The following is a 22579-nucleotide window of genomic DNA, read 5'->3' as shown; positions in this document are numbered from 1 at the left end:
TAGCTATATCTTTTGCTATTTTTACTCCTGATTTTTTTCTTTTTTTGCTTGCATTATGACCAAAATTATGAGTACTTGCCTAATAACATAATAGCATGCTTTTAGGTCTGCCACAGGCATTTTCTCTGATTGTTACATATGGGATTGGGGAGAGAAAACGAATAGAGTGTACCACAAGATTAAAAAAAAAAATAAGAGTAAGGGGAAACCAAATTTACTAGCAAGACATTCTAATGCTAATTTATTGAGAATTTGATTTTTGAAGACAAAGGAGGAAGACTTCAGAAACACAGCTCATCTGGCAAATGAATGAAACTTGGTTGGTGGCAGTACCTACAGAAGCTCTACCGAGGTGCTGAGGTAAACACTTTCTCCCCTCAGAGTTCATTCCTCATATCTCAGTAAACATGCAGTGATTACCCAAGTGTGTTCAAGTCTTCCAGAGGAGACAGAACTACTACAGTCCTCTGTCAAGAGGACTCACATTCTATTATAAATCGTGTTTCACAAGCACACATTACACAAACCATGCCGAAAATCAGCTTGTTTTACAAATGCATTTTGAGTAATACAATGGAATTAACCCAACATTTATATTTTCAACCTCAAAGTGCGTTATGAGAAATATAAATTTTCCAGTTGATAGCAGGTGAAACTGAACATTGTCCTTATGTACTTTAGATGGAAGCAGGGAGGCGAGGAGAAGAAGAATTTTCTTAAAACCTTAACCAATGCAGGTTTCGTTATCTGGGTCCTATTTCACAAATAAAGGAGTTCTGGTGGTGCAGTGGTTAAAGCATCAGGTGCTAGCCAAAAGATTGGTGGTTTGAACCCATCAGTCACTCTGTAGGAGAAAGATGAGGCAGTCTGTTCTGTAAAGATTTATAGCCTTGAAAGCACTATGGGGCAGCTCTACTCTGTCCTATTGGGGTCATTATGAGTAGGAATTGACTAGATGATAGTGGATTTGTTTTTTGGGTGTTTTTGTTTTTTTATGCCACAATCAAGCTTATTTTCTTTGTCTTAGCCCCCCCCCCCTTTTTTTTTTCCACCCCTGGATTTCCAATAAAATAACTGAAAGTAAATTATGCCAGGGGGAAAAAAAAACAACAAAGGCTTAAGGATATTTTTAAATCCCCAGGGTGAAAAAACTGCCTAAGGGAGTCACGAGTATGGAGACCAGGTTTTTACAGTTTTGCTAGCCCACATTTTTAAGGAGGCAATTAGTTATTCTTGTGTATTAGTGACTGCTCCATCTTCTTCATAACTCAAGTGATGCACAGGACCTTGAAGAGGGTATATTTTAAGTGGACATTTATTACAAAATAGAAAGGTGGTATAGTGGCTAAGGCACTTGACTGCTAACCAGAAGGCTGGCGGTTCAAACCCACCAGCCACTCCTCAGAAGGAAGATGGAGCAATCTACTTTCATAGTGATACTGCCTCGGAAACCCAAGGAGGGGTCGCTATGAGGCGGGTGTGACTCGACGGCATATAACAACATTCTAATTTAAGTCACTGGGAAAGCCTTTTCTAAAGATGCAGTCAAATTTCACAGAAGCAAAAACTTAGCCTAGCTGTTCTCAACTCTCATTGCCGTTTTTAACCAAGCCATCATTGACTTAAAATTAGAATGAAAGAATCTGAGAAGATAACCTGTACCTGAGAATCCTATCTTTATTTTGAAGCTACCTAAGTCAGTGCCATGTTGATTGGATAGTGGTGACAGTGGTGCATTGAACATGAGATGCAGAACTGCAAGGAGTGATAACCCTCAATTATCTACACAGCAAGTAAAAAGACAAATTACTCCGTGTGTTCAGTGTAATGGGACCTTCAAGTATTTACTTCATTTCTTCATATTATTTTTTTTACTGTGGCCATCTGCTAATTCTGCTTCATGGCCACCACAGGTTTGTCAGAGCAGAGGTGTGCCCCAGAGCTTTCAATGGCTGATTTTCCAGAAGTAGATCATCAGATCTTTCTTCCAAGGGAAACTCTGGATAGACTGGAACCTCCAAACTTTCAGTTAACAGATCCTTAACCATCAGTACAATCCAAGGCTCCTTATTAGAGAGCTACTGTCACAATAACACAGGAAGCCCAATCAACATTAGTCCAGCAGAACTACTGGTAAAGTCATGACTTCTGTTATAAGATCTTGATGGTTAGATACACATTTCATACTACAGAAGGAGAAGTTGCTTTCTGAGATCTGTCTTTATGTGCAAACTATGCTTAGCAAAATTCCAACTGAAATTTTATTTTTTAAAGAAAGATTTTTAATAAATACTATATATATCTTGGGAGCTCTGGTAGAATAGTGCCTAAGGCACTTGACTGCTCACCAAAAGGCTGACGGTTCAAACTCACCAGCCACTCCTTGGAAGGAAGATGGGGCAATCTACTTCTGTAGTGATACTGCCTCAGCAACCCAAGGAGGGGTCACTATGAGTTGGGTCCGACTTGACTGCACGTAACAACAACAACATACGTATCTTATACATATCCATATACCCCAACTCCTACAATGAAACATGAAATAAAAACACATGGAATCCAGAAAAAAAAAAAAGTATTTTATGACCATATATCCTAAAAATCTAAAATTGAATAGAAGGGCTTCTTTCTCAAAGTATAGATCTTTGTTACTTCCTCTTCAAGAGAGGCATACCTAAAAGGTTATTGATTTGGTTCTGAAAGACACAGTGTTTATTATGGAAGAAGCCATTGCTGGGTACAAGTGTGAGAAATTAATGATAACTTTGTAAGTGTCCATGCTGTGGTGTGGAACCAGTGGGGCAACTGTCAATCTATATGATAATACATTCCCAAACTTCATAAAACCAGTGATGTGAAAAAGCATTGATTTCTTTGTGAGTTAAACAGAATTTTTCAGAGAGAAAGAGCAAGAAGTTTGCTGAAGTTAACACCTCAGCCTGCAGAGTAACTTGTACCTTATTTTTTATTTGCTTAAAGAGTCTAGGATGCAATGTGTAAAATTTCTTATTTTTATTTCTAGCCCCCAAATGAGAACATAACATGTATTATGGACATCTTTTGAATGTGTACAATATTGGAAAAATTAAAAATGAGAAAAGGAAACACATTTTGAAATAGTCATCTGTCACTTAGCTTGAATTCTGGCTTTAGTACCTCTTCTGTGCTCTGCTATACACACATGTAGATAGTTATTCGGCAATTCTAAATACATTTACCTTTATGCAGTGCTGATTACTTATAACAAGCATTCAGGAAAAATTGAGATGCTGTATGAAAGAGTTGATTCTTTCACTCCTCCAAGGTGAAATTTATTTAAATATGATTTTCAAATAATATTGGAAAGAAGCGACTACGATTGGTCCACCAAAAACATTATTAATTATAAAATTTTCCCATTCATACCAGTTCATGCTAAATCCAAGGCAAGTATTTTTTGCTTCCTTTAATTCACTGGAGGTCTCTCATTGTAGTTAAGTTTTTCATATGCCTATAGCTAAAAAGAGGGGCAATGGGGACAGAGTCTAGAAATCATGTATCCTGTAAAAATCACTTTCCTGTATAGATAATGACCATGAAACCGGTGAGAAAACCAACCATGGAAAATTTCCTAAAATGCCTTGTTTAAAATGTGCTGTAAATTCTTGGATTACATGTAATTTTATTTATTAGACAATCAAACTGTCTCCATTTAAAAAGTATCTGACACTCTGAAGCTGAAAAAGGACATCAGTAAATGGATTCAATGTATGCCTTTATGAAAACTTCTAGAAGTAATTTCCTAGCACATAAGCACCTTTGAGTGTTGAATGTGCCAAGTGTCAGAATTTTGTTAAAATTCAAAAGGAGTCAAGTGCAGATTTTTCGTTGAGAGTACACCTTGATTAGCTACATGAACAGAGGCATAAGTAAGACACATCCCCTTGTCCCCACCATAGAATAAATTATTTCAGAATTAAACATAAATTTAAATGCAACAAAGCGGTATCTTTTTGAATATGTGCGACTTACCCAGGAAATGATGTATTTTCAACACAGTTTAGAGATTAAATGATTTAGCTCTGCTTCCGCATTCACAACAAGCTGTCAGCCTGCAAATATCTTTCTCTTTTTTAAATGTAAGAAAATACTTACGGCTGCTCTAGCAGAAGTTTATACTATTTTCTATAAACATTCTTAACTGATCTATTTGTAAACATTTTAATGGTAATTCTTTTAGCAAATACACAATATATTCATACCAAAGCACCCAGTATTTGATGTTTTCTTCAGAAATCAGCTGTACCTAATGCAATTTATCTTTAAAAAAAAAATGTTTTGAATAAATACAATTCTGAGTCGCTAAGAAATCCACAAATAAGCACCTTATCTCCTTAATGACTTGCCTCAGCTTCCCTGTATTTACTGCTTAATGATCGGAAGCATTTAATTTTCAAAGTTTCATTAAAACCCACCTACAAAGCTCATGGATAAGCAATAGTGATTTGTGATAGAAGATGTGGGAAGCCATTAACCTACATAGGCACCTAGGGGAAAAGTAAACATATAAGAGAATACTTTTTTGAAGACAAGTCTCTTCCTATTTGTCATTATTAAACTCCAGAGCATCTGTTCCAAGTTTGATCTTCAATACGGATATGAGGCATTGCCGCCTGGAAATGAAAGTCTAAGATAAGGTAGGATTCTTAAGAGATCTTCATGAAAAAAATAACCCAGGTTGCCATTTGCTGGGAAGAGGAAATCAATACAAAGACCTAGAAACTTGTGGAGAGAGGACATTTCTAGGTATAGGTCATAGTTTATCAAGTTGCCTCTTTTGCAATGTAATTTACTTGCTAATAAGACCAACAGACTATAGCTGAATACTGTGTTATCAACAAATTGTGATTTTAAAATTCTCTTCTTGTGTGCTTGAGCGTTGCTGGTTTCTTTCCCCCTAGCTCTGAGTGGGTGGACAAGATAGATTTAAAAGACAATGAATAGTTTTATGTGTCTCGTATGTTAAAAAACTAAAACAAACAAACAATAATCCCAAGACCCATCTTGTGCAGTGCCCAGAACATTAAAAGGTATTTAAGAAGCAGGCCTACCGTTCTCATCATCCGACTTATTTTCGTTGTCAGAATCAGTCAGAGTAAGGGCTGAGTTTTCACGACTGGACAGGCCAGAACTGCGCCGGGATTTTATCCCTCTCCCCCATAGTCTGATGGCGTGTTCCGGAGACATTCCGCCCTCCGTATCCGAGTCGGCGTCAGACCCAGTGCTCAGGGAGTAGCCCTGGTGAAGAATCCCCATGTCCGAACAGTAGCCACTTCGGTGTGGGGAGGGCTCACAGATTCCCAGTTCCGCAAGGGTGAAGTTAGTTCCTAGACAAAGGGCAAAAGAGGGACAGTTTTAAATTTGGAAAACATTTCATGTGGCTGAAAAATCGACTGACCAAAAGCAAGCAGACACATGTCCCATTCAGCAAATATATCAAATTTGCCCTGGAATACAAGAATAGGTGTGGGACAAGAATATTCAGGATACTGGGGGTATTTGAACATTCTGTCTAGTACTGGAATTAATCTAACAAGTCAGATTCTTCTCTATCACTCCAATATCGAATGTACCACTGATTGCTAGAAAAATGAAAAAAATCTGTCTTGGAGGAAGTACAGCTGAAATACTCCTTACAAGTGAGCATGGAGAGGCTTTGCATCTCAAACTTGGGACATGTTATCAGGAAGGACCAGTCCCTGGAGAAGGATATCATGCTTGGTAAAGTATAGAGTCAGCCAAAATGGGAAGACTGTCAATGAGAAGGTTTGGCCCAGAGGCTATAACAATGGCCTCAAACACAAGGATTATGAGGATGGTGCAGAACGGGGCCGTGTTTCCTTTGGTTGTATGTAAGGTCACTATGAGTTGAAACCAACTGGGCAGCACTTAATAACAACAACCTCAATATCAGCGTCAAAATGCTTAACAATCTTTGAAATAAAATCTGAGTATTCTGATTTTGTTTCAAAGATGTTTAAGCATTGATGCTGTCATCTAGATAGTACCATGTAGCTGAAAAAACACAGAGCTTATAACAATAGCAAATATGTTCCAAGGACTTACTTTGCTCCAGCCACTCAGCTAATTATTTACATATTTTATTTTACAACATTGTTATGAAAATAACAGTGTCATTGCGATCATTTTATAGATGAGGAAACTAAGGAAAACCTGGGTTGTAGATTGTAGTAAAACCTGGATCTTATCCTTGGGCAGTCTGACTCCAGGTCACATAACCTTAACCAAATGGGCCATGTCTTCTCTGTGCTAGAAGACCTGGCTGGGTACCAATCATAACTTTTCACAGTTAATAGTCTCATTTGTGACAAGCCTCCTAACTTCATAACTCTAGAATTTCTCATTTGTAAAATCTAGGTAATAACCTCTAAAGCCCCTCTCAGGATCACTGATGTGTCACACTGTACATAAGATAATATAATAAATCTGTTTTGTAAGTGAATGTATTTAAAAAAAAAAAAAAAAACTCGCTGCTGTTGAGTTAGTTCCAACTCATAGTGACACCTCCTTGGGCTTCCGAGGCAGTATCTCTATAGAAGTATATTGCCCAGTCTTTAAATGTTACTTAAATCAGCACCCTACAAATGAAGAGGCAGTCCTTCCATTTTAAAATGATAATAATTTCTCTTTACTCACACAATTGAAAATCACGGTAGGTTTCTCCCGTGGAAAGTAGATGTGTGCACCTGCAGAGTGTATAGTTGTAGATGTATGTTTTAATTGGAAACAGAAGAGAATGGAGATTTATTGAACACATATGTTAATATGAAGGAGGCTTGGTACTGGAGAGGTTAAAGCATTAGGCTTCTAACCAAAAGGTTAGCAGTTTGAATCCACCAGCCACTCCGGGAGAAGGACAAGGCAGTCTGCTTCTGTAAAGATTTACATCTTTGGTTTTACTAGCAGCAGTTCTATTTTATCCTTTAGGGCCATTATGAATTGGAAACAACTTCAATCTTTTCTCCATACGTCTTGATGCTGAATATTAGTCCAGTTATGAGGACTTTTGTTTTCTTTACTTTAAGGTGTAACCCATACTAAAGACCTTGATCTTCATCAATAAATGCATCAAGTCATCTTCACTTTCAGCAGGTAACATTGTATCACTGCATATCTCTAATGAGTCTTCATCCAATCTTAATGCTGTGTTCTTCTTCATATATTCCAGCTTCTCGGATTATTTGTCAGCATACAGATTGAATAAGTACAGTGAAAGGTGTAAGTATACTGACTCATAACCTTCCTGATTTTACACCACACAGTATCCCCTTTTTCTGTTTGAACAACAGCCTCCTAGTCTATGTACATGTTCTTCATGAGCATAAATAAGCATTCTGGAATTCCCATTTTGCACAATTGATCCACATAGTTGAATGCCTTTCCATAGTCAATAAAACACAGGTAAACACATTTCTGGTATTCTTTGCTTTCAGCTAATAATATATCCTGCTCCACATCCTTTTCTGAATCCAGCTTGAATTTCTGGAAGTTCCATGTCAATATACTGCTACAGCCACTTTTAAATTATCTTCAGCAAAATTTTAGCTTCATTTGATATTATTGATATTGTTCAATAATTTCCACACCCTGTTGGATCACCTTTCTTTGGAATGGGCACAAATATCACTCTCTTTCAGTCAGTTGACCAGATAGCTGTCTTCTAAATTTCTTGGTATAAACAAGTAAATACCTTCAGCAGTGTAACTATTTGTTGAAACATCTCAAGGGGTATTCCATCAATTCCTGGAGCTTTGTTCTTCACCAATTCCTTCAGCGCAACTTGTATTTCTTCCTTCAATACCATTGGTTCCTTTTTATATGCTGCTACCTCTTGAAATGGTTGAGCATTGACCAATTTTTTTGGAACACTCTACATTCCTTCCATCTTCTTTTGATGCTTCCTGCATCATTTAAAAGTTTGCCCATAGAATCCTTTGATACTGCAATTTGAGGCTTGAGTTTTTTTCTTTAGTTCTTTCAGCTTGAGAAATGCAGAGCATGTTTTGCCCTTTTAGTTTTCTAACTCCAGGTGTATGCACATTTCATCATACTACTTAACTTTGTCTTCTCAAGCTGCCCTTTGAAATCTTCTATTCAGGTCTTTTATTTTATCATTTCTTCTATTAGCTTTAGGTACTCTCCATTCAAGAGCAAGTTTCAAAGTCTCTTCTGACATCCACTTTGGTCTTCTCTTCCTTTCCTTTCTTTTAAATGACCTTTTGCTTTCATCATGTATTTTGATGTCATCCCACAACTCATCTGGTCTTTGGTCAGTGGTGTTTAAGGAGCCAAATAAATTATTCAGATGGTCTCTAAATTCAGGTGGGCTATAATCAAGTCTTATTTTGGCTCTTGTGGACTTGTTTTAATTTTCCTCAGCTTCAGTTTGAACTTGCATGTGAGGAATTGAAGGCCTGTTCTACCCTTAGCTCCTGCTCTTGTCTGACTGATGATATTGACTTCTCTATTGCCTCTTTTCACAGATGTAGTAAATTTGATTCCTGTGTATTCCATCTGGTTTATTTCATCTGGTGAATGGTGTGTATAGTCGCCATTTTTGTTGTTGAGAAAAGGTATTTGCAATGAATAAGTCACTTGTCTTGCAAAATTCTATTATGCGATCTCCAGCAATATTTCTATCACAAAGGCCATGTTTTCCAACTACTGATGGGTTTTCTTTGTTTCCAACTTTTGAATACCAATCACTGATTGGAATTGATGATAAGTATTATCAATAGATCTTGATTGCATCTTTGATCAATTTCAGACTACAGAGTTGGTGAAAACCTTCAACTTCTTCATCTTTGTAATCATCTTTAGTGCTTAGTGCATAAATTTGAAATAATGGTAGAATTAACTCATCTTCCTGGTAGGCATATAGATATTATCCTACCACTGACAACATTGTACTTCAGGATAAATCTTGAAATGTTGTTTCTGATGATGAATGTGACACTATTCCTTTTCAGTTTTTCATATAAATGTCTTATTCAAAATGACCACTAACAGTCCATTTCAACTCACTAATACCTATCTAAGGCACTTGACTGCTAACCAGAAGGCTGGTAGTTCAAACCCACCAGCCACTCCTTGGAAGGAAGAAGGGGCAATCTACTTCCATAATGATACTGCCTCAGAAACCCAAGGAAAGATCGCTATGAGCTAGGTCCAACTCGACAGCACATAACAACAACAACAACAATACCTATCTATCTTTATGTATTCCATTTCATTTTTAACAAGTTCCAATTTTCCTAGGTTTATGATTCATACATTGCACATTTCAATTTGCGGTGTAGTAAATTATGTAGTGTGATTTTTCTAGCCTTAAGTCTTTGTAAACTCTGTGTTGGAATTTGCCATCCATGAGCAACTGAGTAGCTCCTGATTGTTAAAGTTATCCACCTAGGGTATTTCTCTTATAAGTGGCACAAAGCAATCTTCTGGGAAGTTCTCTATCTCTCAGGTGTATAGAATTCTGATGTTGGGATTGGTTAGTTTGGCCACTCTGCCAGGCTCAAAAGGACCTCTCCTAGAGGCAGAAGGAATCTCTCACTGCAGGCTGGGAGTTGTGAGAGACATGCACTGTTGGGAGAGAGACCTCAAGAGACACACACTGCTGAGAGAGGCTGAGAGAGACTGTTGTCAGAGAGACAGTGGGCCGAGAGCGACTGAGCATATTCCTGAACTTGAATTGTAGCCTATTGCTTCCCTAATAAACTCCATAATCTGTGAGTTCTGTGTGGCCAGTGCTGAGAATTATCGAATCCAGCAGAGAGGTGGTGGGTGCTGTGGGAGGAACGGTTGGTGTCAGGGTTGGTGAAAGGTTGGAGGGCAGCATGTCTGGCCTCATAGAGATAGGCCTTGGACTACTGATGGTGATTCTGTCTTCCTCTTGTGGGGTTAGAGGAGGTAAGAAGATGTAGCCTCCCTGCCCCTTTAGCACAATTATTAATGAATGTTTGCAGCTATTTCTTCCATTTTGAGTCATGCCCTATCAGCAAATGAAGGTCCTGAAAGCTTTACTCCATCTGTGTCATTAACATTGACTCTACTTGGAGGAGGCAAGTAGAGTGCTTTCGAAACTGAGCAGCTCAATGTTTCACTGTTATTCATAAAATTGTCCAGTAATATCTCAGACAGTGTTTTATTGCTATTCATAGAAGTTTTCAGTGTCCAATCTTTTTCATATGGCCTTGTCCTTTTTCCCAGTCTGTCTGAGTCTGGAAGCTCCACTGAAACCTGTCCACCATGGGTAACCTTGCTGATATGTATAATACCAGTGGCATAGCTTCCATCCTCAGAGCAACACAAGCCATTACAGTACAAAAAACTGAAAGAATATTGGTGGATTATTGGGTTAGATACTTTATATGCTGTATCTCACTTAAATCTTATAATAACACATCCATTTAGGGATTAATATAATCACTTATAAATGAGTAAACTGGCATGCACAGAGATTAAATACTTTGCTAAAGGTCAACTTGGAAAGTGGCAGATCCAGGGTTCACCTCTAAATCTGTATACCCTAAACTTCTGCTATTTCTCCAGAGTCCACATTAAAAACAAACAAACAAACAAACAAAAAAACACATCTACTTCTCCAGTCTTCACAAGTGGACTAATAAGCAGCAGCATGATAAATAGAGAAAAGATGGAAGTTGTCAAGGATTTAATTTTAATTGGATCCCTAGTCAATGCCTGTTGTTGTTGTTATGTGCCGTTCAGTCGCCCCCGACTCATAGCGACCCCTCCTTGGGTTTCCGAGGCAGTATCACTATGGAAGTAGGATTGTAGAAAACATAATGCTTGGTAAAGTAGAGGGTCAGCAGCAAAGAGGAAGACAATGAGATAGCCTGACACAGTGGCTGCAAGAATGAGCTCAAACATAGCACTGAATGTGAGGATGGCACAGGATTGGACAGTTTCATTTTCTTGTACACAGGGTCCCTATGAATTGGAACTGCCTCGACAGCACCTAAAAACATTTTTATTCTTAGCTTTTACTTCCTTTTCTTCATTGCACATTGAACTTCCACAGCCTTATTTGGCTGTGTAAAAGAAGTAAAACCAACTCTACATAATTGACTCTGCAGAATGAAACTTATTCATTGGAGAGCTAACATAAGCAAAAACTCCAGTCAGCATGAGGTCATTACCTACCTGGGCAGGGAAAAGGGAAGTCCTTACTGCCCATCAACACAGTTCTAAGTATTGTTGCTGATTCCTTGGGCACAGTTCATTTTGCTGTCAGACATTCCCTGCCCAGCATACTCTGTTGTTTTACATCCTAAGTAATTAGGTATTATCTCATAATTGTTCCCTAAAAAAAATTTCTTTCAGACTCAATAGTCTATAAAACTGCAAAATACTGAGTTCAGATGTATCTGCTATTATAGTACTTTTCTTCCTATTGTGGCTTTTCTCATTCTTAAGTAATTGTAAGAAAGTCTTTTAATAGTAGTATTCTCCCATCTTATCTTTAGAGCTCATATTCCTTCCAGACAGAGTCATGAAATATATTGCTTCATTTTCTCAAAATAAGTGTAAACAAAAAACATACACGTTTTTATGCCACAAATGAGAAATTTTAGCTATACAATCCCATGTAAAATGAGTGAGGTGTATATGAATAAGGCAGCTTTCCTGATGATATTTCTACATTGTGTCCATCTTATTATATAGAACTCACTTTGTAGACTTCCTGAAAGAAAGGGAAACATCCTAGGACTCATAATCCTTGGGAAAGAAAGGAAGCCTCAGTTTACAGATTATTCTACTTTCTTTCCGAACCAGGTACAAGAGACAACATAAAGCCTAAGGCATGAAGAACCATGGAGTAAATATGACACCACTCCTTTGGTTACCAAATTTACTTGATGATTAGAAAAAAAATAATTTTTATGTCAAAACAAATTTGAGGTTATTATCGTGAATCACAAAAACTGTTCATACATTTCAAAAGCAACCAAAAAAGTGAAAATAGAAAAGGTCTTTAAGAGTTTCAACTTCAAGCTTACAGCCCCCAAGACCTAAGAGAGCAATATTGTAAAGAAAATTGGAAGTTCTTTACTGAATTCACTAAGAGAAGTTAAATTAATGTGGTAGTTAAAGTTGTCTGTCCGCTTGGTTGGGCCTGGTTGAGTGGCTGAGCAGCTGGTAGTAGTTATTCCCCATGATTAAAATAGCAATCAACTCCATGGTGGGATCTACCACAAGCAGCTGCCTTTGGGATGTGGTCTGCTTCCTATATGTAAGGAGAAGCCTTGGGAATGGTCTCTAGCCTACGGCACACTTGGACCCTACATGTAGCTGTGTTGTTGTTCAGCAGCCTGCCATGCTCTGCCAACCTTGGGACTTTCAATGGACTTGAATTAATGGCCTGCTGTGTGGTTTGGTAACATCGGGACTGTGTCTTTTTATTTGTCAGCATTGGGCTTGTCAGTCTCAGCAGCCAGCAGCTGTCTGAATGAAGATACACCTCTAGCTCCAGTGGGCTAGGAGCAGGAGGCAGAGCTGAAGCCCAAAGCTGAGGGGCTTTCACCCAGCCCCTAGAGCCTGGCACTTTGGACTTGGACTTAAAGCCTCCAAATTGTTAGAGAATAAATTTCTGTTTGGTCAAGCCATCACATTTGTGGTACATCCTTGTCAGAGTGGCACTACATAGCCAGAACAATGAGTAATTTTACCATGGCTAATAAAAAGGCAGGCTTTCCTTTAAAAACAATATTCCTCCCCCAAAATGGAGCTTTAAAACTCTTCATTTTCATTTTCCAGTAGGATTATCTCCAGACCCATCTTTTCATACAGTTCCCAGTCTGGCATCTTTCTTTCTTCAACTAACTCCAACCAATAGGAACCTCATTCCAAGTACCTGGGATAGATTCTGGAACACATCTTTCCTACGTTGCTGGCTTGACATATGATGCTGGTGAACCTTCTACACAGTAGAAAAGAAATCTGATCTGTCATTTATTAAATCATTCAACAAATATTTATTACTAATTCTGTGCTAGGTCTTGGGAATAAAACAGTGAGAATTGTAAAAAATACACTCTATGACATTTATAGTCTAGTGGAGACAGAGACATTATTCAAAGAATCACATAAACAAAACACAATATACACAGTGATAAAGACAATATAGAGAAACAACAAGGAGCTATGAAAGATCATCTCTAGTGGCCTAACCTACCATCCATTTCACAGCTTGCTCACCAGATGATCTTCTAGTGGTGGCCTGAATATGCCATGGGGCTTGGAGTTTACTACTTGACCCCCTTCAGTTTGCTCTTACCAGACCCTGTTTTCCTAAACATTTCCCTATGTGAATTGATTTTTCATGTATTGAATCATATATCAAAACCAAAACTTGATTTTCATTCATTTTCATGTAATTCATCTCACAGCATGAATCTCCATGTTATTCACGTCTGCTCAGAATGTAAAATAGTTTGGAGAGATTTTAATACTATGTCAACTTATCATTTTGCACTTTGCTCATTTAGGTAGGGCTGATTTTTATCTAATTTATTTTACATAATTATGTCTTTTCCAAACCCATGGTAACTTTGAATAGGAGAGAGATGATTACTCTTGTTAGGTGCTATCAAGTTGATTCTGACTTATCGCAATCCTATGTGACAGAATAGAACTGTCCCATAGGGTTTTCATGACTGTAAACTCTACAAAAGCAAATAGCCAAGTCTTTCTCCTTCAGAACCTCTGAGTGGGTTCTAATCACCAACCTTCTGGTTAGCAACCCAGAACTTGACTAGTGCCACCAAAGATCCTTGAGGGAAGACTAGTCATTGTGTAATTCTCTACGCTAATGTTCTTGTAAAAATCAGTCAACACTCCACTCCTTCTTTATCATCTAGAAGAATGGTAAAAGGAAGCAGGAAACTTCTAGTATTCAAGGAATTTTTTTTTTATTACCCTCTTTTTGCCTCCAACCTCCATTACATCACTGAATAAAGTGGATATAAACCATGTGCCAAGCTCATTCATCTCAGATATGTGTTTTCATGCTTGTTGTCAATAAACTTCTCAGTGTGCCCCTGCATTTAGTTATCAAGGTCTGAGTCAATATTTTTAAGAATGAGTGATTATACAATATCAACCATATCATGCATTTTTAGTATAATTCAAGATGTGGAGAGAGAATGTTAATGGATAGAAAAAAAGTTAAGTGATTAGGGCTGGAATATATAACTCTTTACAAAGAACTTTTCTTTGTTTTGTCTTTTACCTGATCATAACCTAACGTATAACCCCGATCCTTCCCATAATCCTCCTAGAGAGAAATTTTACAAACTATGTAAGACTCATTAAAATGTTCCTATCTTTTGACCCAGTAATTCTATTTGAGGAGGCAAATTGAAGGTAAGAGTGAGCAAACCCATGGTAGTGCATAGTAATCAAGCTTTATTTTCCAAGTTTTTACCAACTACTCACACTTTCAAATAACCTTTAACTAAAAGAAGCACATATGTAGTTAAGTCAGAATTATCATGTCATGGTAATACCAGGGAATACAAATAGCACTGGAAATGTCAGCATTTGCACAGATTTTCTACTATGAGGGCAGGAAGATGAAAGTTAACTGTAGGAATGGGAAAGTGCAGAATAGAGAACTTTCATTATCAAAATGTTCACTGAGTCCATTTAATTTAAAAGAAGGGATTTTACACAGAAAAGTAAAAGTTGTTACAACATGGAAATAGTCACTCAGGATCACTTGTAAAATTAATCCTTATCCATCCCTATCCATTTGCTACTAGTATCTCTCATATATGAACTATCAAATAATATCTCTGTCATCAACTACTCAATGGCAAACAACAACAACAACAACAACATCAACTACTTTCTAATATCAGAAAACAATATGATCTAAATCTATTAACAAATTCCAAAGCTTGTGAAGGTATGATTTTTCATGTAGTCAATGAAAGATGTGCTAGAAAAATAGAGCAACCAGCAAGGACATTGAATAACCAAGATATAACAAAATTAGGCCAGTTAACCAGAAAAAACAGAAACAGATGCTGGCATAATGATGAATACTTAAAAAGATATTTGATAGACTTCTGATTCCGGTCCAAGTTGGAGCTAAATGTGAAGGCTTAATTCCTCCACCAGTGTTATTGGAAGTCTCATGGGGAGTGATAAGGAAGAGACCCTCTCCCTCCCAACCAGGATGGTATCTGCAGGGGGCTAGTGGGGCTAGTCTGAAATCCCACCTCCGTCCAGCAGTGAAAAAGCAACCTTACAACTTATCCCTTTCAAGTCAAAGTCAGCCAAGTGGGGAATCTGGACTTTCACCTCCACCTGGCAGTCACACATCCCTACTCCTATTTTCTTGTTAAAACAGAAGATTTAATAAGATGTAGGGTCACAAAACCCTTAAAATACCCAGCACAAACAAAAGTTGTCATCCTACCAAGAACCAGAAAAATTTCAACTTGAATGAGAAAAGATTATCATTTAAATAAAAGGTTAATGAGAAGCCCTTAGGAAAATTAATGAATCCATCAAATATTTTTTGCAAAAAATGATTGTCTAAAATCATGGTGCAAAATGCAAACCTAAAGTGAAGGATTAATATTGTAGAATCATATAATTTTGCCATAAAATGTATATTATATGTCCCCACAAAAATTATGTGGTTTTCATCCTTCTTAATAATTGCATAGTTCTTAACTATTGGATAGTTGAAATAATACATTTTATTAAACATAAAATATACTCTTCATAAACAGTTTTCTTTTTTCAAGATACAATTATAATAAATTACTTTTACAATTTAATGTGAAATACTGGGTCTTTTTAAATGTAGATTCACTTTTAAGTGTCCCTTTTCTAGGGTCATTTATCCTAAGATAGTAAGAATCTCCTATAAACAAGAATGAGTTACTTTTCCTTATTATATGTAAGAGTCTACATTTTAAAGTAAGTAATGAATATGGATTTACTTTTTCTAGTAGTTGTTTAAGAAATATGAATTATAATGTGTATAGATTTTTGTATCATAGTAAGTGAAATAATTTCTCCTAATGTCTTAAGCTTTTCAAAATATGTTATCAAGAAAAATATGACACTTTTTAACTACATAACAAAGCTTACTTTTGTTTGATTGACTAAAACATATTATCAAATTGTTACTTTTTATTTAAATGTTGAATATCATAGATACATATGAGTTACACACAATGGCATGTCCAAAACAATTACCAACTACAGCTAAAGCATCATTTTCATTAAAGTGTAAGAAACTATGTATTTTTATATGCATTGATTACAACTTTGAAAGACACCAAAGGAACGGCTTATGAATTCCAATGTTTTATGCTTGTATTTACTAAAATTGTTCACATAAACTCCCTCTTATTCCCTTGTAAAGTTCATCTGATTTTACACATTAAAATATTTCCCCAAATGTTAACAAACTGTTCATCAAAAATTCTGTTGTTTAAAGCTACAGAATAGATGTACACATTTTATTATTCATAAAAACTTCTCAAATATTTATATTTAAAAAATGCACTTTAAGAATTTTGTTTGGGGAGCACTGAGTTTATGCTAATACATGGTGGAATATTTTGGAAGAGGATAGCAATAATGGTGGCCCAACTTGAAAATGTAATCAATTGAATAATAATTACACTTTTCTTTTATATGTAATACCTAAAATGCTAGTATTTTTGTATTTCTCATTTCCTAGACTAATTATGTTAATCTCTATCTGAATGCCTGATGTGTCAATACATTACAGCTATTTATAACTAGAAATGTTCCAATGTAAATAACCACGTTTGAAATCAAGGAAACATTCAAATGACTAATGAAGAGAGGAGAGTTTCCAGTTCCCCTGGTTGCTCTGTAAGTTGTGTAACTTTCCAAGAGAAAGGCAAATGTAGTATTCTCCACTTATGTGGTGGCATTTTCATGTTCCAACCTGAATAAAGCCCACTTTGGAAAGCCCAGAACAGCCACAACAAAGGGTCCTGCTGAAAATCTTCTGGCTCATAAATAGAAACAAAATGTTCAGAACTTCTGTAAACTCACTGACATTAAGTTGGTTTCCACTCATAGCCACCCCTCCTTGGGTTTTTGAGGCAGTACCTCTATGGAAGTAGATTGCCCCATCTTCCTTCTGAGGAGTAGCTGGTAGGTTTGAACTGCCAGCCTTCTGGTTAGCAGTCATATGCCTTAGGCACTGTCACCAGAGCTACCAAGAACTTCCCTAGCTGGAGACTATTTCCTGCTGGTAAAAATTCCAGCATGATTGAAAATCAACTCCAGTATCAAAAACTATACCAAGCAGTCATCTTATGTGAGAGCATTATAAATGGACACATTCATTCATCTGACCATGTGAGACTGCCTCTTTAACCAATTTTTTTAACCAGAAAAAAAGTAAAATAGAGTGGAAAATTAGTTGCAATATATTTGCTGTCCACTGGGTTAGCTTACATTTCCTGAGGGTTTTAAAATGTGGCAGGCACTGTCTTACATGCTTTTTGTATGAAGTTTTCCAATTAATTAGAATGTCAATCCTTTAAAATAGTTACTATATATATTAGGGTTAAGAAATTGGGTGCTAGAGTAAGACTGTTTTTAAAATATCTATTAACCATGTAATCTTAGAATTAATTACTTCTGCCAACTCCTTTATACTCATTAACATATGATGTTAATAGCCACATACCTTCAAAGGATTGTTGTGAATATTGGATTAGATAAAGCAAAGAAAAATGCTTAGAACGTTGCCTTGTACAGAGAAACTAAGCAACAAATATCTCTTATGTTGATCATCAGTTTACAGATGAAGAAACTTGTTCTATTGCTTTAATTACTATAGGATTAGTAACTCTTTTTTTTCTCCCTTGAATTGATTTTTAACATTTTGGAAGGATACATTTTCTTATTAAGCTTCTGTCATGGTTTGACTTGTGTCCTCCCAAAACACGTGTTGTTAATTCTAACCCTATACCTGTTGTTTTAATCCCATATTAGAATGAATTTTCTTTGTTATATTAATGAGGTAGTATTAGTATAGGATGTGTCCTAAATCAAACTCTGTTGAGATATAAAAGCAGATTAAGAAAGCAGAGGAAGAAGCAGAGATGAGAGAAGATAAATGCCTGTGACATGAAGATCACCAAGGAACCAAGGCATAGAAGCTGAAGAGACAAGCATCTCACCCCAGATGGAACACGGAGAGACAACAGAGCCTTCCCCTACAGCCCACGCCCTGAGTTTGGACTTCCAGCTTACCAAAAAAAAAAAAAAAAAAAACCCAAACTCACTGCCATCGAATTGGATCTGGTTAGCAGTCAAATGCCTTAGGCACTATGCCACCAGAGCTCCCAGCCTAAGAAGTGCGAAAAAATAAATTTCTGTTTATTAAAGCCCCCAACCTTTTGGTATTTCTGTTATAGCAGCACTAGATAACTAAGATATGCGTCCATTTCATTGGCCTCCAAATTTTCCATGAATTTTTGAATCCTTTTAAATTTCTGCTGTGTTGTAGAAAGCTGTCTTTACTTCCATTCATCTTACTATTTATTTCTGCTTTCCTTCTTTTTCACTGGATTAACCAAAAACACTAAACTCACTGCCACTGAGTCGGATCCAACTCATAGAGACCCCTCTTTGGGATTTCAAGACGGTATTGCTACCGAAGTAGATTGCCCAGTCTTTCTTGGTTTCACCAATTATTATCTTTTATTATTACTATTATTAGTCTCTGAGGAAAAATAAATTATGGCTTTGCTGATTCTATCTACTGTCTATATGTGTTTGTTTTTTTCATTAGCTGCTACCATTATGAATATAATTTTGCCTTTCATCTCCTTTATTTGAGTTCATTCAGTTGTTCTCTGTATCTTTAAAATATGGTCCATTTTATCATTGATTTTTACTCATTCTTCTTTCTTATTATAAATATTTCCATTAAAAGATCACTTTTACTGTAGCTCACAAATTTTGATGCACAGCATTTTGTAGATCTAAGTTGTCTAGATTGTCTAGATGTAAGTATTTTTACATTTTCATTAAAACTATACTTTGAGATTACAAATGCATTGAGATATTTTGTACCTATTTCTTTTTCTTTCTTTCTTTTTTTTTACTTCTAATTGAGCATATTTGGCTAGTGACCATAATTTATGTGGGGTACCAATTCTTTGAATTCAGATTCAGAAGAGGACATGGAATGAAGGATATCATTGCTGATATCAGATGGATTTTGGCTGAAAGCAAAGAATACCAGAAAAATACTGTGTTTTATTGACTATCCAAAGGTACTCAACTTTGTGGATCATAATAATTTATGGGAAACATTGCAAAGGGTATATATTCCAGGGCACTTAATTGTGTTCATGAGGAATCAGTCATAGACTGAAAGGCAGTTGTTTGAATAGAACAAGAGAATACTTAATGGCTATAAATCAAGAAAGGTGGAAGATGTACATCAGGACTGTATCCTTTCACCATACTTATTCAATCTGTATGCTGAGCAAATAATCCAAGAAGCTGGAATACATGATGAAAAATGTGGCATCAGGATTGAAGGAAGACTAAGAAACAACCTGTGATATGCAGATGGCATAAGGTTGATCACTGAAGGTGAAGAATATTTGAAGCACTTACTGATGAAGATCAAAAAATACAGTCTTCACTGGGGATTACACCTCGACATAAAAGCAAAACAAATGAACAAACAAAAATCCTCAAAACTGGACCAATAAGCAATATCACGATAAATGGAGAAAAGGTTGAAGTTGTCAGGAATGGAAACAGCCAGCAGTCAAGTAATCAGACATCACATTACACTGGGCAAATCTACTGCAAAAGATCTCTTTAAACTGTTAAAGAACAAAGATGTCACTCTGAGGATTCAAACCAAAACCAAACTCACTGTCATTAAGTCATTTCCGACTCATAGTGATCTCCATTGGGTTTCTTTCCGAGGCTGTAAATCTTTACAGAAGTAGATCACCCCATCTTCCCTCCACAGAGCAAATGGTAGATTTGAACCACTGAACTTCCCGTAAGCAGTCAAGTGCCTTATCCACTCCAACACTAAAGTGTGCCAAGCCCAAGGACTTGTATTTTTAATAGTCTCATATGCAGGTGAAAGCTAGACAATGAATAAGGAAGACCACAAAAGAATTGATGTATTTGAATTGTGGTGAGGGCAAAGAATACTGACAATAGCACAGACTGCCAGAAAAATGAACAAATCTTTCTTGGAAGAAGTACAGCTAGAATGCTCCTCTGAAGTGAGAATGGCCAGACTTCGTCTCACTTACTTTGGTCATGCTGCCAGAAGGGACCAGTTCCTGGAGAAGGATATCATGCTTAGCAAAGTAGAGAGCAGAGATCCTCAATGAGATAGATTGACACGGTGGCTGAGGTTATGGGCTCAAGTACAGCAGCGGTTGTGAGGACAATGAGGGATAGGGCAATGTTTTGTTCTGTTGGACACAAGGTCACTATGAGTCAATACCAACTAGAGAGCATGTAACAATAGTAACAAATTCTTTGAAAATTTTTGAAATTTTTTTTACAGCCTAATCAAAGCCAAACCAAATCCATTGCCATCGAGTTGATTCTGGCTCAAAGTGATCCTATAAGACAGAGTAGAACAACCCCATAGGGTTTCCAAGGCTGTAAATCTTTATTGAGGCAGATTGTTAAATCCTTTGCCCACAGAACACTAGTGGGCTTGAAGCACTGCTGAACTTTGGGTTAGAAGCTGAGCTAACCAGAAGGCTGGCGGTTCAAACCCACCAGTCAATCCTCGGGAGGAAGGTTGGGCAATGTACTTCCATAGTGATACCACCTCAGAAACCCAAGAAGGGGTTGCTATGAGTCGGATCCAACTCCACAGCAGTGGGTTTGGTTTTGGTTTTAGTACATGAGATATCTATATGTCTACATATCTATATCTATATCTATATATTTAATAAATATTTCATTTGTATTTTGAAATAATAAATAACATGTTCTTATTATTGAGTGCAAGGTTCTATGCATGTCCATTAAACTGAATGTATCATGTTTTCAAATCTTCTATATGTTATTAATTTGCTGTTAGCTCATCTTATCAATAATTAAAAGATGTGTGATGAAATTTCCTATGAAAACCAGTGTTTCTCTCCAGTTTCATCAATGTTTGTTTAATGTATTTTGAAAGCTATTTTAAAGGTGTATATAGGTTTAGAATTATTATGGTTTTCTGATGGAGTGAACATTTTGATGTCATTAGTGACTTTCTCTATTTCTAATAAGGTTTTTGAGTTAACACATTATTTCTACTACTAATTGTATTTGACAAAGAATTTGTCCATTTCATCAAAAATGTCTTAAGTTCCTGACAATGTCTTTTGAATATATATGTAGGATCTGTAATGGTTTCCCTCGACTCATTCCTGATTTGAGGTATTTGTGTATTCTCTCTTTTTTTCTGGGAGGAGCTCTGGTAGCTTAGTGCCTAAGGCATTTGACTGCTAACCAGAAGGCTGGCAGTTCAAACCCACTAGCCATTCCTTCCCATAGTGATATCGCCTCAGCAACCCAAGGAGGGGTCACTATGAGTTGGATCTGACTCAACTGCAGTGAGTTGGGTTTTTGGTTTTCTTTTTTCATCAATTTTGTTAGGAGTTTATCAATTATTTTCAAAGAACCAGCTTTGGCTTTGATAATTTTCTCTTTTGTTTGTTTTCTATTTCCCTGATTTTTGTTCTTATCTTGATTCTTTCTTTATGTCTCCTTACTTAAGATTTTATTTTCTGATCCTTTTCTATCATTTAACAGAAGAATTTAATTGATTTAAAAATGAACTTTTCATTTTTTTTTGAATAAACATTCAAATATATAAATTTCCCTACAGTCATGTCTTTACCTGCATCCCATAAATACTGATACATTGTACTTTCTTTATCATTCAATTGCAAATACTGTCTAATGTCTCTTGCTCTTTGATGCATGAGTTACTTAGAAATGTATAGTTGTATTTCCATACATTCAGATGTGTCTAGATTTCTTCTTATTATTTATTTCTAATGTAAGTATTTTGTGGACAGAAAACAATCTCCCTACTATTTCAATTTTAAAATTTACTGAGACTTACATTATAGTACAGTATATAGTCCATCTTGAATGATCCATTGAAAAATAGTGTGTATTCTAGAGTTGTTGAATAGAAGGGAGCTCTGGTAGCATAGTGGCTAAGACATTTGCCTGCTAACCAGACAGCTGGCGGTTCAAACCCACCAGCCACTCCTCGGAAGGAAGGTTGGGCAATCCTACTTCCGTAGTGATACTGCCTTGGAAGCCCAAGGAGGGGTCGCTATGAGTCGGGTTTGACTCGACGGCACATAACAACAACAACAACAAGAGTATCTATCCACTCCTCGGAAGGAAGGTTGGGCAATCCTATTTCTGTAGTGATACTGCCTCGTAAACTCAAGGAGGGGTCGCTATGAGTCAGGGCCGACTTGAC

General features: G+C 36.7%; 1 protein-coding gene across 1 annotated transcript in view; it reads right to left on the bottom strand.

The window, feature by feature from the left end:
• TENM2 (teneurin transmembrane protein 2) overlaps window positions 1-22579 on the bottom strand; it is a 1334042-nt gene that overhangs the window by 1195764 nt on the left and 115699 nt on the right. The window contains exon 2 of the mRNA XM_042780802.1: window positions 5091-5366. Coding sequence (XP_042636736.1) covers window positions 5091-5366 — 276 coding nt within the window. The remainder of the gene's footprint in view (window positions 1-5090; window positions 5367-22579) is intronic.

Source organism: Orycteropus afer, unplaced genomic scaffold (genome assembly GCF_000298275.1).
Source record: "Orycteropus afer afer isolate SDZICR_OR568_19922 unplaced genomic scaffold, OryAfe1.0 scaffold00062, whole genome shotgun sequence".
Taxonomy (NCBI): domain Eukaryota; kingdom Metazoa; phylum Chordata; class Mammalia; order Tubulidentata; family Orycteropodidae; genus Orycteropus; species Orycteropus afer.
Note: the sequence above shows the minus strand (reverse complement) of the source record. Positions and strands in the feature narration are given on the sequence as shown.